Below are 16,904 nucleotides of genomic sequence, written 5' to 3'. Positions count from 1 at the left end.
AGTCTACAAAAACTCAGGCCAAAAAGAGGATATTTGTGTCACAAGTGTCACTCCACAGTCCACTGCCATTAAGGCCACTGGTATTGACTTAAAAGGATCTCAATAGCTCAGTTCTAGGAAGAGGAACCAAAACCAAGACAGGTCCAAAATGTCTGTGAGAAGTCTGATGCACTGAACATTAGGAATTCTTAGACAAAAAACAAACGAACCAAGACGTTAATTTTGGCTACCAAACTGGGATTTGGTTTTCTAGGTCATTGTTTTCCCCCCATCTATTTAAAAATAAAGTTAGTGCTACAAATATGCAACTTCAAGACAACATTTTTCTCCTACTGAGTTGCACTTAGAAGCAAGTTAAATAAGCCCATCCTAATGCCGTCTGCCTGCAAGGAAGCCTCCTCTGTTTTCTTTGATTTCCATGGGCAAAACCAGGAAACAAATCCAAGAGGGATGAAGTACTGTAAGGAATTGTTCCTTCTCTTTCACTTCACATTTATACCATTTCCTTGCCTGCATCTTCTCCCATCCAGCTGGGGCAAGGCATAAAGAACCAATGTACGTACTGAAGTAACTGGGTGCATGACAGTGTGAGTGTGTGGCCTCTGTACAGAGAATTACACGTGACCAAATCCTCTTCTCCTGCAAGGTAGTGTGTTGTAATTGAGTTCCACTTTCATCTCACAACACTTAGCTCGGATGACATCCATGCCAAGCTGACTGCTATTTAGATGTGTCTCTTCATGTGGAGGGCGAGGTGATCAGACCTGGAAAAACACCTGCAAAATAAAACAAGTGGGAAATGAAATAAATACAGGATTTGGGAAAACAGAGTTCCTACTCCTTCCTCTTTATGTACAGGAGGAAACATATATTCCAGTTTTGAGCCATTCCTTAGATTACCTATGAATCACCACCAAACTCTATGTGATTGACCTCTCTGACCACAGATGGCTAATTGTCCTGGCTCTTCAGCAGCTGAACAGGCTACCCTTCTTCTTCAGGGATCTTACTGTTTATAAATGTCTGAGGAGTGGATGTCAAGATGAAGGTATCAGTCTCTTTTTAGTGGTGCCTAGTAACAGAACAAGGAATAACAGGTACAAGACAGAACACAGGGGGTTCCTCCTCAAAATGATGAGGCACTTCTTTACAGCGAGGGTGATGGAGCACTGGAACAGGCTGCCCAGAGAGCTTGTGGACTCTCCTTCTCTGGAGACTTTCAAAACCCATGTGGACGTGTTCCTGTGCAGTCTGCCCTAGGTGTTCTAGCTTTGGCAGGGGGTTGGACCCAATGATCTCTGGAGACCTCTTCCAAACCCTAACATTCTGTGACTCTGTGATTATGCAATTCCTCTGTTCCTCTTCCTCTCTCCCTTCTCTTTCACTGAGTTAAACACCAGGGAAGAGTGCTAAACTACACACTTGTAGTATAAAATAAAATACTTAATGTTACGTGTGTGTGTTTACAAAAAAAGAAAATGAAATAAAACAATTTTGCTCAAGCACTCAACAACACCAGTTTAGAAGAGACACCAGCTTTCTGAAGTGCCCAGTATGTGTGCTGAAGTTTTGAAATGCCAATTTTGAAAGCTGAAGTCTTATTTCTAACCCCACCAGGAAGGAAAGCTGTTTTAGAGTTGGAAGGCTGACAATTCATCAGGCTACATACCCCTCTCTATCTCTCTGCTGGGAATCTGCATGGTAATATGTGGATGTTGATGAACACTATCTCCCTGAAGGATGTTGAGAAAAGATAAGGCATTATGCTTATTTTCTAACAGTGAAAACTGAGAGACAGAGAAGGCAAGGAAAATGTAAATTACATAAAAAGTGTGATAAAACCAGAAAAAAAATATACCAGGACTTCAGCTTTCAACTTCTGTTCTTTATCCACACAGCCATTTTTCTCTACCTCATAAGAAAACACAGTGTTTTGACATTCTGAACATGCAGATGGATACTGATGAGATGGACTTAGAGCATCAACCCTAGAGAACTAGTTGAGTTTTAGGGCTGGTCTAAATTCTCAGTTAATTGAGAATAAGGTAGGGCATGCATTTGAAATTAAACATCTATACTTGATTAACTCCCTCTCTAAAGGCTTATGACTGCCGTCTTCTGAAATTACTTAATCCACTTGGGAAGTCGGTTAAGATACTCAGAATAAAACACACTCCAGGAGAAGAGCAACCCCACAAAGAGTTAATCAGAAATTACTATTCTAGAACAGCTTCACTGTAGTAGATGTGCTGCAGGGCACTTACAGCAGCAGCAGCGACAGCCCAAATTCAGGCACTTGACACCACCAAGATATTGCCATAGCGGTCAGGGGAATAAGTTCTCAGGAGGCCAATGCTTTCTTCCCTGTCATTCAATATATACTCTGGTTTATCAAGACAGCCAGTAAGCAATAAATTTTTTTTGACTTCATACCCATTGGAAATGGGATTGAAAGCACCAATCCATTTCATACACACCACCACTGATGGACAAGCAGGCAGTGCTTCTGGCTGACTACCCCAAAGTCCTTAAAATGGAGTCTGAGCGTCAGAGCACCAGGACTCAAGACACTCTCAAAAATTCAGTTTCTACTAGATACTTCGAGTCAAACACTAATAACCAGTAGATTTCCAAGTTTCCTGCAAATCTTGGCTTGTCTTCTTTCCACCCTAAGCCACAAAAGAATGGCTTATTTATTTTAACTAATTGCAAAAAAAATCTATTCTAAATATTACACAAAACTCCACATATCTGTGGCTTTAGAGTAAACTGTTTTTGTAGGATCCAAGGGCACCCTGAAAAGTTCCTTCCAGAACTGTCTTGTCTGGAATGTCTTTTCACTGCCCCACAGATTTAGAGTATAAAATAGCCACCAATACTGGTCTGAAGAATATCCAAACGGCTTAGTTCATATATGGGCACAGAATGTATTTCCAAAAACATAGTAGTTGAAGATTTCATATTTTTCAGAATGAAGAAGGTAAAAGAAAAAATTGAACTATTCAGTAAAAAAAAATATATATAAAAAAAAAGCAGCACTCAATCCAAAGGCAAACACCCAGCAGATCAACAGTGTAAGCAGAGAAAGGCTGAGAAAGAGAAGACCTATGAAAACTAAGAGATTTTAAACAGCAGATCTTTTTTGTCCTGCTGGCAGTTTTTCCCTGCATGGGCAGCCTGTCTACATCTAGCCACACAGATAAGCAAACAATAGGTGTGTTTTTAAGACAAAGGAACCTTATAAGAAGGGAGCTCTCACAAGAAAAGCTAGATACTCATCTTTTGCAGATGAGCAAAGCTCTGGTCAAGTCAGTGTTTCTTTACTGATTTGAAGCATCTTACAAAGGGGTTAATACCTTCAGAATGGCAAAAATTAAAAAGAAAGACCTCAAATTAGAATGGAGACTGCATTCCTCCAAGCTCCTACATGAAACTCAGCAAGACAGACAGGAATCTGACAATGGACATTTGGCTTTCAACACAGCAGGCTCAGCACAGCTAGAATTTTCTAGCCCTGGGGTGCCAAAATACACCCTTGGACCAACATCTCTCTCGTCAGTCTAAACTGAGAAAGCAGCATGCTCTGGCTACAAGGTCTGCCAAAACAAAACAACAGCTTGAGTGGCTGCCAAAAAAGATATGCACCAGCTGGCACTTCAGTCTAGGACTTGTCATAAGACCACCACCCATGCATGGCTTTTCTTCTCCAATTGTCTCTATTACAGATGCAAACCAGGAAGTAGTACACTGAATCACAGCAAAACAAAGTCTGTTAAAAATATGGATCCAGTGCAATGTTTCACATCAGTAACCACAGTATTAGCATCTAGGACATTTTTCAGCCCTATAATACTTTTTATAGCTAGTAAAATGGTACCATATTTGCTAGTTTATAGCTAATAAAATGGCATAATACTAATTCTTCACATTCTCCTGCTCAGTAATTTGGTTAGTTCTATCTCTTGGTAAGGCTGGTGAACGCAGTCATTTATTTTCAACAGTAGAACAGTCCCTATAAAATTCTGTAGCTAAATCACACCGTTAAAAACGGCAATGGATAAACTTTTTTTTTTCATCAGTAGTGAAACGGGCTCTGCAGGATAAGCTGTCAAGGGAAACCCCTTCCTTCACAAAAATTAAGAAACAGTAACTTGCTGCTGTCTGCTCCTGCCTGTGAGACAAGACCTTGCTCCACACCTCTGGCTCCACACCTCTGGCTCCATACCACTTTCAGTTCCTGAGCAGCTCCATACAGCATATGTGGGTCCATCACAATCTCCCTTATTGTCCCTCCCTGAGTGCAACTTCTCCTAGAAAGGAGAGTTTGTGCTAGAATAAGATACCCTAATTCTGAAAGTCATACAGTGATATGTGATACAGAAATTCCCTGCTCAAAAACATGATTTATTCCTTTCTCTTTTCGTTCTATCTCCTTAGCAACGCAGTACTGCTCAGCACTGAAGCCTCTGCAGGAGATAAGAGGAAAGGTAACTGTGAGGAGAAGAGAATATATTGCTCAGCCATCTTCCTTACCAGCTGTGGATTCTTCACTGTAGGATGTGTTCATTTCAGCTAAGTGTGCTCTTACCTTGCTGTCTAAAGAAAACCATGTGCATGCCTCTCCTGAGGAATATATACCCCAACACTGGCACTGAGATGTTCTCTCTTAAACACTTATTTACGCAGAACAAGCAAGTACCACTACCCTGTAATCCTCCTCCCCTTGGAGTGCTGAGGGCTTGCACTGTGTGAGAAATACAACGCTAGCCCTTGTTTTTGAGGAGCAAAATTCCTTGGGAATGCTAATAACCAAGCATATCCCTGGTGTCTGGAAGGCACTAGGGACTTGTACCCTGCTTTCCACACCACTTCAGCTAATCCTCCTTTCTCCCCTGCTGCCACAAACCACACACCATTTGCAGTACATATGGTGCTACTCAAACCAGTGGTAGTTTGCCAGCTACAACTGACAATGTGATCTGTGGGCTGCATGTTGTTGGGATAGGGCTGGGACAGCAGGAAAAGAGAATTACATCTTGTCTCTTTTGTTTTAAAACTGACCTGTACAGAGAGGACATTAATGCCCTTTTGATGCCAGTCAAGGTCAGAGACACACATGTATCTGAAAACAGTCTGGGAAGGGAATTGCAGCCAGACTGTGCACAACATTCCTCTTCTTTGCTATCTGAATCAACGCTTTCATGCTCTGATTGCCAAGGTAGGACCTTCACCTCTGAACAACAACAGGCATGATTTGAGCTATGTCAGTATTGTTAAAATTGCTCCAAAAGGCTTCTGAAAGCTTAAGCAAGCCAGGATATTTGAGGGAGAGAGCACAACTCCTTTCAGTAATGGTGAGTGCAATAAAGGGTAGCAGTTCAAATACAGAGAAACTGTTCTTCATCTGGGAACCTTGGCTCTGGATGAAATGCCTTCAACATTAAAGTTCTGCCTAAATAGCTAAGGACAGATTTAGGCATATGTTTCAGTGCTTGCTTTAGGTGACATCTGCAATAGGTGGCAGTAGAGACATCTGTGAATGAGAAAAGAAGGAAAAATAGTGGTACGGCAGAGTGGGACAAAAGAAGAACAGTCACTGTCACTCTACAAGCTTGCAACAACTGACTGGGAGAGTAAAAACAAATCTGTTTCCTTCCACCACCCACAGACAGTATGTGCATGGAGTTGAACAATGCACAATTCCCAGCACTCTTTACCTATTAATAAATGTTTTTCCTTCATGTACAGATTCAGTTGAAGAGCAGAAAATGCATTAGATGATTGCAGGAATATATCTCTTGACTGCAGCAACTGAGTTGGCTGCCAATGAAAAGCCCTAGGTAGAAAATTATAATATATAGAGGGAGAAGAATGAATACTTAATGAAGGGCTGAAAAGAAACTAAGGAATTGAAAATATTGACTATTTCTTTACATCTCTGCTAAAAATATTGTCTGTCCTGACATAGAAACCCTGGGGTTTTGTGTGTATGTGTATGTGCGTGCTTGTGTCTGTGGGGCCAAGATGGTTAAGTTTATTCTTCAAAGGAAAGGATAAAAGAAAGCAATGTCTTACATTTAAAACAGAAAATGTAACTGCTATCCTTCATATAGGTGCTTATACAAAAGCAGAACTCCGAAGATCCCTATGCTGCCCCTCATTCTGAGCAAACAAAAGATAATCCAGGGATAAAACAAAAGATAATCCAAATGGAAGCCCTCCACGGGGGAAGGGAGATGGGAAGAGGGGAGACAAGGGCAGTAGAGCACTTAAGGAGATGAAGGTCTTGGAAAGGCAGGATGTGAAAATGATCGAATTTCCTTCCCATAAAAGGATGGGGTCCCTTGTTTATGAACCACACATCCTCTCTCCACGCATGTTCTCTGCTGGTCTGGTGTACCCAGAGGCTTCCTGGAGCCTTTATTGTATTACAAAACATTTCCTTATCTGAGCAGAGAACCTTAGTGCTGCATTAGAAAGATGGGTAATTTTCTTAAGCCTCTTTTAAATATATATATAAATAGGATTAGCTGGATAACATGTTCAGATGCAAGCACATTATTTGATTACTCAATAGTGGATCCAGGTTTCACCCAAGGCACTGCCAATCTCCAGCTGAGGGGGTGCAAGGGGGAGAAGTGCTCATTGTTCGATCCTGTCAGTGCTGTCAAGAGTCATTACAAGGGTAATTGCTTTTGCTCCACCCTAATTTCTTATCAATTGAGATTGGAGATGGGAAGGAGGGTTTTCTTTCTTTTTTTTTTTCCTGTTTCTAAATTCAAAGAATCCAGGTTTCAAAAATGCTCAGCAGCAAGTAAGGATGACCAGATTTTTCAGCTGAGCTCATCAATCAAGCAGCTAAAGCAGTGAGGACTGCAAAAAGGAATCAGCAGTCAGAGGCAGCAGCCCTGAGTCTCACTGGGAGTTGCTGGATGCTCAGCTCACCAGGCAAAACTGGCCCCTCATTTCTGAGTCTCCAGAGGAGGATTGTTGCATGACAGGCTCTTCAGGAACCCTGGCTCTGGACCCCTGTCAGGCTTTTTAAATCTGGGCCCAAACAGAACGAAGGTCCAGAGTATTTTCCACATCAAACAGATGTCAAGGGTAGGAGAAGATTTGCTAATTAGCAGAATATGCAGAGAACACTGATTCAATGCAAAACAACCCCAGGAACTTCAGTTATAAGATGTGCCTAAATCACACTCGAGCTTCTGAAAATGATGCCCTTTGCTGTCTTTTACTGACTCTCCCCTGTTACATCTGGTGAAGCACAAATCCTCATCTCAGCAGTAAGAGAAGACAATGACCATACAGAAATAAACTGGGTTTTTTCTAGAGGTTTCCTATAGATTTGAGGCACTTGTGGCACAACAGCCACACACACTCCCCACCCCTCCATCATACATCCATGTATTTCTGAGGCCCTTTGGTTTTGTGAGGCCCATCTTGCCAAAATGCAGGCAGCCAGCAGTGGTGCTTGAGGTAGTCCTTGAAGCAGAGCGAGGAGAGGGAGTTCTGCATTTGTGAGGGCACTAGGATCACAGGACCAGGAAATGGAAATTCTTTGCTGAGAGGTCCATCACTGGAGTGGTCTAGGGCCCTCTGGATGCCTTCTCTGCTTTAAGAGTATTAACAAGCACTGTCCTATGGCCTGAATCCTCACAACAGACACTGGAAGGTTTCAGTCAGACCTACAAATGGTCCCACATCTTTCTCTGTGCAGTGGGATGGAAACAGCTTAGGCTGCTTAGGAAGTATTCCCCATCTGCCAGCCCACCTGGACACTGAGGCAGAGAGAACAGGGGCAGAGGGGAGGGTCCCCACTTGGCTCAGGGATCAAGGCATGGGAACAGGAGGCCAGAAGGGGCCTGTCTGCTGGAAGCCAGGTCTCTTGTCTCTGGGAGCTGGTGGCTTCATGCCACTCACAAAGTCCACATGTTGCTTGAACACCATATTAGGAGGCTGCATTACCTGTCACAATGGTTGCATTTAAAGGGCTTTGCACCCGTGTGCTTTCTGTAATGCCTCGTGAGCTCGTCACTTCGTGCAAAACGCCACTCGCACCCTTCCCACGAGCACTTGTAAGGCTTCTCACCTGCAGAGGGAAGGAGAGAACAGTCAGCATGGCAGCAGGATTACTGAGCACTCAACCTGCAAGCCCTGTGTCCTCCCACCTTGCTTCTGTCCCAGTCAGGCAGGTTAGCCCATCACACAATGAATTCACAGCCAGTGTGAGATGAAAACCATTTAGGGCTTATGATGCATTGCACTAAAGATAGAACCAGACCAAATTTTACCACTGATAAAATTCTTGCACAAGCTTATTTCCTATTTCTAAAAAAACAGTCAATTACTCTTCAAAGAAGCTTTTAGAACATCCCCTTCTTTAAATCAGCTGGTCCTTCTTTAAATCAGCTGGTCCTTCAGGCTTTTCACACCACAACTTTATCAGCTGTTGTTCTGCCCCAAAATACAAACTATATCACTGAAGGCAGTGAGACGGTGCAGTGATAAGAAGGGAGAGATTTTGGTCTACTGTGTTCATCTATCTTCTATTGCAAGCCAGTCTCTGCAGATCAAACTCTGCCATGGTGTAACATCTGCAGAATCATTAACATGAAGGTATTGAAGAATTCCGACGTTTCATGCCTCTCCTTTTCTTACTTGGTGCACATGTATTCATGTGCATACAAATTTGTCATCTCCCCCCCAGAACAAATGTTCCAGTGCATCTCCTTCTACATAAACTCCATGTCACTATTCCTCATGCAGTCCTCACTGTATGAATGCACCAGAGGAGGCGGCGGTTGCAATAAAATGCAGACAGGAAATCAGTTTCCCTACCAAGCTTCTAAGATGGGAATTGTAAACAGAGAAGGGATTATTACTTACTTATTTGTTCTTAAAATTGCTAAGAAGGTGATCTTAAAAAGCCCACCAATGAGACCAAACGAAAGTTGTAGTCTGACCTCTCTATGCCAGTCACAAGCAATCACTTACACACAGCAAACAGCTTTCTCAAACACACCTTTCTGTATTTAGCATGTCTGTTGAGCAAATAAAGGAGTGAGATCTGATTATGGAAGACCTATGTATTTCAAGGTGACAAAAAGGAGAGGCCAAAAGAGCAGGAAAAGTGAAAAGGGCAAAGGACTTACATTAACAGAGATAAAAAAAAAAAACAAACAAACACCAAAACCAATGGTGTTTTCTGGTGATTGAATTTCTACTGACTTCTTATTGCACAGGCAGCTCTGCTCACAGTGGTGATCTGACACAGAGAAAACAGCAAAGTGGGCTGAGATATCAAGTGGTGTTGAGTTTACTGACCTCTGAGAAGTTTCTTTGGCTCAGTACCCAACTAAAAGATTTGCTGAGGTGAAGCAATGTAGAGGGGCACCAGCTGGCAAGAATTTGCCAAAACAGCCATTTGTCCCTCAGTCCCAGGACACAGAAAGGCCAGTCTGTATGTCTCTGTCGTGTGCCACAGTCCACCACAGGAAAATGTACAACAGGGCAATGGATTGAGCCAACAATAACACCACCCTGCTTAAGAGTGTGCCTGCCCGGTCATCTTCAGAAAAAAAAAAAAAAGGGGGGGCAAGAAACTTCTTGCTAGTAAGCCAAGTGTTTCTGGGCTGGTTAATCAGCTGTAATTCAAACACTTTCACCAGTGCTGGCCCCAAACACTAGAGCTGCATTTGCAGTGCTCTTCCCCTGCCAGCCCTTGACATCCTGCCTGGCACTCTGCTGCCCCTTCCCAGAGATGAGGGATCTACCCAGCCCTGGTTACGCCTCTGACAGCACACCACTTTTGTCTGAACAGTTCGCGCATTATGTTTAAAAGCTGTCAGTAAACAAGCCTCAGCGATCACTCAGCTTCCTCGGTTCTCTGACGCTCTCTAGTGCCTACCTCAGAGTGGAGACAGCAAGGCAAACTGCCTTGCTTCGGTTTTGCTACACACGCTGCAGAGCAAACTCAGAAGACAACTGTTCAGCCAAAGCTCACAGGTACAGCCGCTCTGAAGGATACAGCTGAGCAGAAGGGTGAAGGAAGACCCGCCTGGGCTTTCTGTGAAATGACGACTGTTAGGACTGAAGTCAAGTTTGGTTTGTTAACATTTGCAAAAAGCTTTGAAAACGTACAGAGCTATTATATTATTTGAGACAGAAAAGCCAAGCATGATTACTGGCAAATCCATGGGATGCCACAAATCTCTTACTTGCTGCAGGGATTCCTCTCTCAAGTGTTCCTGGTCTGGCCTTGCACAGCCCCTGAGCTGTTAGTTTTCAGATGCTTTTCCTCTGTAACGCAAACCCTGTTCCACAAAATGTCAGACAGTACCTCTTTGTGCTCCAGACAGCATGCTGGCATACAGTGCTCTGCACAGCATAAGATAAATGCAAAAGAGCACAGTGACCTTTAAAGCCATGTCAGATGGCTCCTTGACCTAGAGACCTCAAAGAGGTTAGATTTCCTGCCCTCATGCAGCTACTCAAAAAACATGAGAAAGCAGGAGAGGGACCTCTGTATCTCTGCACAGGAATATGAAGAACAAACTGCTTCTTTAATGGCTGCTTTCACTTTGCCTGAAGATGAAATGAAAGCATAATTTGCCAAGGTGCACATATGTAGGAAGCCTGGGAATGGAGAAGAGGGGGAGGGTCCTCCTACATCACTACTGGCAATGTCAGGAAGAAGAAATGGGAAGGATCCTTCCCATGTGCCAGGCTGCTCTTCTGTTGTTGCAGAGGATTAGTGAGAATAAAAGGACAGATAGTGAAATCTTTCTCTGCTGAAGGCAATGGCAAAACTCCCACTCACTTCTACACAGCCAGGATCTCTCCCTTTTTAACAAATTAATTATGAGCTTCAAAATCCAATTAAAAATAGGAACATCATGGAGCTGTGCCACACTGAATTTTTTTCAGGCTCTAATTCCTCAAAATTAATAACCACACTTAAAACTTGTGCTTGAGAGCTGCTCCTAGGAAGGAGGCTCTACCCCTTAAGTCACCTTTGTTCAATAGAAGGATCTGTGCAGTGCTTAAACAAATCCATAAAACAACATTTATACAAATGCACTCAACAGAGGAGCCAATGCACTTCTGAACACATGAAATTGATACCCAGACATGCAGCCATTAAATACTCAGCTGTTTCAGTTCAGAACGTGCTCCACACCATGGGGCTGGTTCAGTTTTCACACATCCACAGATGCACCTGGAAAGGGCAGGCAGCCAGCAATGCAGATGTGTGTTCAGGCAGTGCATTATGCAGCTCTCAGAGATGGGCACAAGCAGTACAACAATGGACCATTTGTTCGTGGAAAACCTTGTTGAACTGACCCAGCAGAGTGGCATTCAACTTTTTAAATTGATTTCCCTGGGAAGAGAAGCCAAATACCCAGTGATTTCAAGCTTCCTGACCACATTCCAGTCTCCTTGGATAGCATGTGCAGCACAGTAGATGTGAGGTGTGGAGTGATGCAGTGGGTACACAGCACCCAGCATCCACAACATGTGCCACTGAAGGGCATAATTTCTGGCTAGCAGCCAGTGGTCCTGTGGCCTGAACCCCTCTGTACAAGAAGCATGCAAGCCATGCACCTGCAGAGCACCTCCTGAGACAAGCCATCCAAAATGAAATTTGCACTCTGGCCAGGCTGAACCAAAGCACAGTGAATGACAGCAACCAGAAAACTCACCTCAGAAGGGATGCTTGAACACCAGAAAACACTCACATAGATACATCCTTAGTTGCCTGCTGAGGATCCATTAGAAGTAGCCTGCCCATGCCTGCAAGTGCACAGAGTGCTATGGTCACATAGCATCTCACACAGCATCCTCCTGAAGAAACTCACTGCTCATGGCTTGGATGGGTAGACACTTTGCAGTGAAAAACGGTTGGATGGCAGGGCCCAAAGAGTGGTGATATGGCAGCCAGTCACAAGTGATGTTTCTCAGAGCTCAGTACTGGAGCTGGTTCTCTTTAATACCTTTATCAGTGATTTCAACTACTAGAGGATTGAATTCGCCCTAAGTAAGTTTGCAGATAACACTCACCTGGAAAGGAGTGATGATCTGCTTGAGGGCAGGAAGTCTCTGCTGAGAGATCTGGACAGGCAGGATTAACGGGTCAAGGCCAATTGTATGAGATTTGATGAGGCCAAATGCTGAATCCTGCACTTTGGTCACAACAACCCCATGCAATGCTAGGGTTTGAGGAAAAGCAGCTGGAAAGCTGCCCAGCAGATAAAAGGCCTGGAGGCATTGATCGACAGCCATCTTAAGATGAGTCAGCAGTGTGCCCAGGTGGCCAAGAAGGCCAACAGCATCCTGGCCAATATCAGGAATAGTGAGACAAGCAGGAACAGGCAAGTGATTGTCCCTCTGTACTCAGCACTGGTGAGGCCACACCTTGAGTACTGTGTTCAGTTTTGGAGCCCTCACCACAAGAAAGACATTGAGAACCTGGTGTGGGTCCAGTGAAGCTGGTGAAATGCATGGAGAAGAGGATTTCTGAGAATAGGCTGCAGGAACTGGGGTGGTATAGTCCGGAGAAAAGGAAGCTAAGGGGAGACCTTCTTGCTCTCTACAACTACCTAAAAGGAGGTTGTAGTCAGGTGGGTCTCTTCTCTCTAGTAACAAGTGACAGGATCAGAGGAAATGGCTTCAAGATGCACCAGGGGAGGTTTAGATTGGATATTAGAAGAAACTTCTTCACCAAAAGGGTTATCAAAGACTGGATCAGGCTCTGCTGGGAAGTGGTTGAATCACCATTCCTGAAGGTGTTTAAAAGATGCAGAGATGTGGTGCTGAGGGACAGTATTTAGCACCAGACTTGGTAGTTAGATAATGGTTGGACTTGATCTTAAAAATCTTTTCCAACCAAAATGATTCTAGGAAAACACAGCAGTGGGGATGTTCTCTGTTCTCAAAACATAGAGGACTCCCTGTCCTTGCCACCTACATAGTACAGGCATCCTCTAGGTCTCCAGGGTGTTTGTTTTGTACGAGGAGTAAGGCAGCATTTGCTACGGACATCTCATAGCGTCTGTTTCTGTGTAGAAACGTTAGGTTGTGGGCTGCAGAGGTACATAACTGAGAGCAGCTGAGCACACTGTCACAAACTACAGCACACAATGGACGCTGGACATGTTGTACACCTTAGATCTCACTATTTATCGCCAGTCCCAAGGGTTAAAAAGTCACAGGTCCAGTCTCCCATAGAAATAATGAGATTTTTAAAGCAGAAACAAAAATATTTGGAGATAATTTGCTTTCTGCTTTGTTGATAACCTAAGACCATGATTTAAAACTTCTCTTTGCGGCCCTGCAGGCTAGAAACGTTTATTAAAAAACACAGAGAAAGGAGTTTACTCTCCATTTCCTGGATTTCAAGAGTTTAAGAAGAAAACCTTTCCAGGTTTTGGGATGTGCACAAGAAGATCAGGGAGTTGGCAATGATGTGGGCTGAAATCCTGGTTCCATCAAAGTAATTGGAAAAATGTCCATTAAGGCTTGAGTTTCACCCTGTATCTTTAGAGAATTAAAAGTAAACAAAGACACTACGATTATCCATCTATATCTATTTCTTTATCTCTTTTCTGCATTCCACCTTAAATACCACACCACAAACACATGTTGATTTCAATGCACTTAGTAAACAATCAAGGAGTTTAAGCACCTGTCCTGAAATGAACTACAGAGAATCACAATCAAAATCCTCGTGGTACAGTCATGAGACTCCTTTTGTCCTTTTACATAGAGTTTCAGGCTTAAAAAATTAAATTATTAAAGAAACACAAAACACTTGATTTAAAAATTATTCAAACTATTCAAAATTAAACTAGTTCTAGAAGTCTGGATATCTAAAAATATGTATTGTAAGACAGCTTTAGGTATGCTTACTCCAGGATTGGTGTTCCTGGAAAAGCAGACAAACTGAAAACTATGACTGAAAAAAAGAATTAAATGCAAGATTTCTCACCTGGGTTTCTCCTATAAGAAAGCTCTGGGGGCCTAAGCCATGCAAAGAAATATGTCCAGAATCAAGTAGTGTCATTGGCTTTTTAAGAGAATGGTTTAATAATGCGCCTCACCACCCTTCCTGAGAAATCCTTTGGCTGCTCCTAGGCTGGTGACTGTGACAGTGCTATTGCAGTGAAGAGCTGTGCCATTGCAGGATGACCCAAGGCATCCTTCAGAAGCCAGTGCTCTGGGGGTGGTGTTAGCATAGACGCAAGCTACTCAGAAATGCCAGAATTCAGTGTGGTTTTCAGTGAGAAACAACCCCCCAAATTGCCTTGCACAGGAATGCCAGCCAGGCACTTGTATTTGCTTTGCAGTTTATACAAAAATCTGCCACAGCACAATGGGACGCCTAATGTGGAACATCACATTAGGAATATTTTATATTTATGTAGCACTCTTCATCTCCAAGGGTCCCTGAGAGCTTTACAACCTACATACATGGCATACCAATGAAGCAGAGCCATAATTCTTCTAATTAGCTGAACATGAGCCTATAGCACATGGCACAACAGATAACGCTACTGGTCACTTCTCTCTCTCTCTGGAAAGGGCTACATGATATTTAATAGAGGCATGTTCCAGAAGGACATTCAGGTTAACAAAAAAAAATTAAATCTAACCAGACAGGTCTCCTTAACACCCATGCCTGTCCTCTCTCATTACATACCCACACTTTGTCAACTACAAGACACAGAAGAGGGGTAGCCCAGGACTTGCTGCTTGTGAAATAGCCCCACATTCACACCAGATTCAGCAAGTTACCATCACATGGCTCAGGTAGCTGCTCTGCTGGTGAGGTTACAGAAAAGTTCGTGAGCAGCTGAAGTTCAGCGCAGACCAGCTTCACCTTCTTTTTAAGATTAGTATGTTCGTTTTTTCACCAAAAAGGAAGAGCAGGCTATTTAATACACACATACTCAGGAGATCAATGCTAACATTTAAGTGTATGTGCGTGCAACCCATCAACCAGTAAAACTAAATACAAAAATCAATTTCAGATACTTCTCTGAGCCTTTCATTTCTCAATATACTCCTAATTGATTTCTGTTAGAGAATAAAAAGCTTTATTATTATTATTATTATTATTGTTATTATTATTATTACAAAGGAATGCAAGAGGGGGCAATGGCCAGTGCTTAAGTGGCTCACCAATGCTTTCTACTCAAAAGGAGAAAAAAGGAAAAGAAAAGGCATTTTATTTACAGTTTTGTCATCTGTTGGAAAGATGGAAAAGCCTTTGAGATGGTGACAAAGCACAAGAGAAAAGCTGGCAGGAGACAGTACAGGGCAGAAGAGGAATGTGACAGGATTGTGAAATACAGAATGTGAGAAGGTTGTACCTATTTTTAGATTGGCAGGGATGATCAAGTGCAAAAGCAGTACATTTCCATGAACAATGTACAGTTCCTTCCATCCAAAAAGGTCAGCAGTGCTCTTACAGAAAGAAAGCTCTGATCATGTCTATATTAGAGATGGGAGGAAAGAGGTTAAGAACCAGACCCAATGACCAATCATTCTTTCTACAAACTTCAAAACTCTGGATTAGTCCCTAAGGGTCTTGCTAAAGCTTGTCTGCTGAGCGAGCAGCAGTCTTCAGCAAGTAGCCATCGAGGACATGAAAAGAAATGTATTTTTGCAGCATTATGGCTTACACACACACAAGCACCTAAAGTATTCACAAAGCCCACTTGCCTAGCTGAAAAGCAGGGAAAGCAAAGCACGTAGAAATATTCAAAGAAATGGAGATTTTCCATTTTCTTATCTGCTTAAAGGACAAATTTAACCAATGTCCATCACTATACACGCTGAGCACTAAAGGCAGAGAGGAACACCATGGTTTAACTTCCCAAGTCTATATACAAGACTTCCTGGGTCTGTGCAAGACTTGCATTGAGAGGAATAACGCCTTTGAAACACTGCTCTCCTTTCAAACCCCTTCTCCATAGTTCCTCTCTGAAGAAAGCTCCTGGCTGGTGGGGAGTGAGGCTGGGGGATGGATGCTGGCGCCAGCCTGGACACAAACTCATGCTTCTACCCCATTAATTGTCAGCACATGCTCCCCCAGGCCTGGACCCTGGGGACAGCAGCAGAGTGGCAGGCCCAGGTGGGAACCCAGCAACACCACCAGCAGCAAAAGCACCCAATTAAGCCTCCCGAATAAGTGAATGAGGTAGGGAGGAAAATTAAGAAAATGAAAAAGGAAAAAAAAAAGATGGAGTTGCTTGGCAACAGGCAGGCAGAAGCAGCTGTGCAGCAGGTCAGGCTGGTACCCAGGCGGCGGGCTGGCCCATTAGCACCCTGCATCTCACGCATTTTGTGCCGGGTCTCCTAGTAACAGCCTGTGCGCGCCGGGCTGTGTGCGCCTCCCCTCCTCTCCTCCTGTTTCTCCCCATCATGCGAGGCATCGCGGTTTGCCCTAATTACGCATTCTCTGCTGCTTCAAGCTGCCATTACTTTGGTCCCCAGAGGAGTGGCAAGAACTTTAAAAAAAAAAAAAATCCTCTAATAAGGGCTTTTAGTTTCGGATTCAGTGGAGCTCTGCAAGCTCAAAGATGCAACGCAAAGTAGCGAAAGGAACAGATGAAAAGGGTAAGAAAAATTCAGCAGTGCACTGGGTCAGATTTTTTCAGGATCATGAAATATTTTTTTCCCCTTTGTTTTTTGTAATTTGTCCCAGAGAGTGGACAATGAAGACATCCCTTTATGGGACATGGCACATATTTACATAATCTACTGCAATGTATCAAAGAAGTGTTCTTTGGACATCCATTTTTTTAGGCCAAGAGTTTCTGAGGAATTGCAGGCAAAATGTGAAGGCACATAGTCCAGGCAAAAGGTAAGATCCATGTATGAGGAATTTGAACTGA

General features: G+C 43.3%; 1 protein-coding gene across 1 annotated transcript in view; it reads right to left on the bottom strand.

Annotated features, from left to right (window-relative positions):
• Positions 1-724: 724 nt before the first annotated feature.
• Positions 725-16,904, bottom strand: part of KLF7 (KLF transcription factor 7) — a 53,485-nt gene continuing 37,305 nt past the window's right edge. Inside the window, exons 3-4 of the mRNA XM_054381163.1 lie at positions 7,972-8,095; positions 725-776 (exon numbers count right to left, since the gene is read on the bottom strand). Of these exons, the coding sequence (XP_054237138.1) occupies positions 725-776; positions 7,972-8,095 (176 nt within the window). The remainder of the gene's footprint in view (positions 777-7,971; positions 8,096-16,904) is intronic.

This window comes from Indicator indicator, chromosome 5 (assembly GCF_027791375.1).
Source record: "Indicator indicator isolate 239-I01 chromosome 5, UM_Iind_1.1, whole genome shotgun sequence".
Classification (NCBI taxonomy): Eukaryota; Metazoa; Chordata; class Aves; order Piciformes; family Indicatoridae; genus Indicator; species Indicator indicator.
Note: the sequence above shows the minus strand (reverse complement) of the source record. Positions and strands in the feature narration are given on the sequence as shown.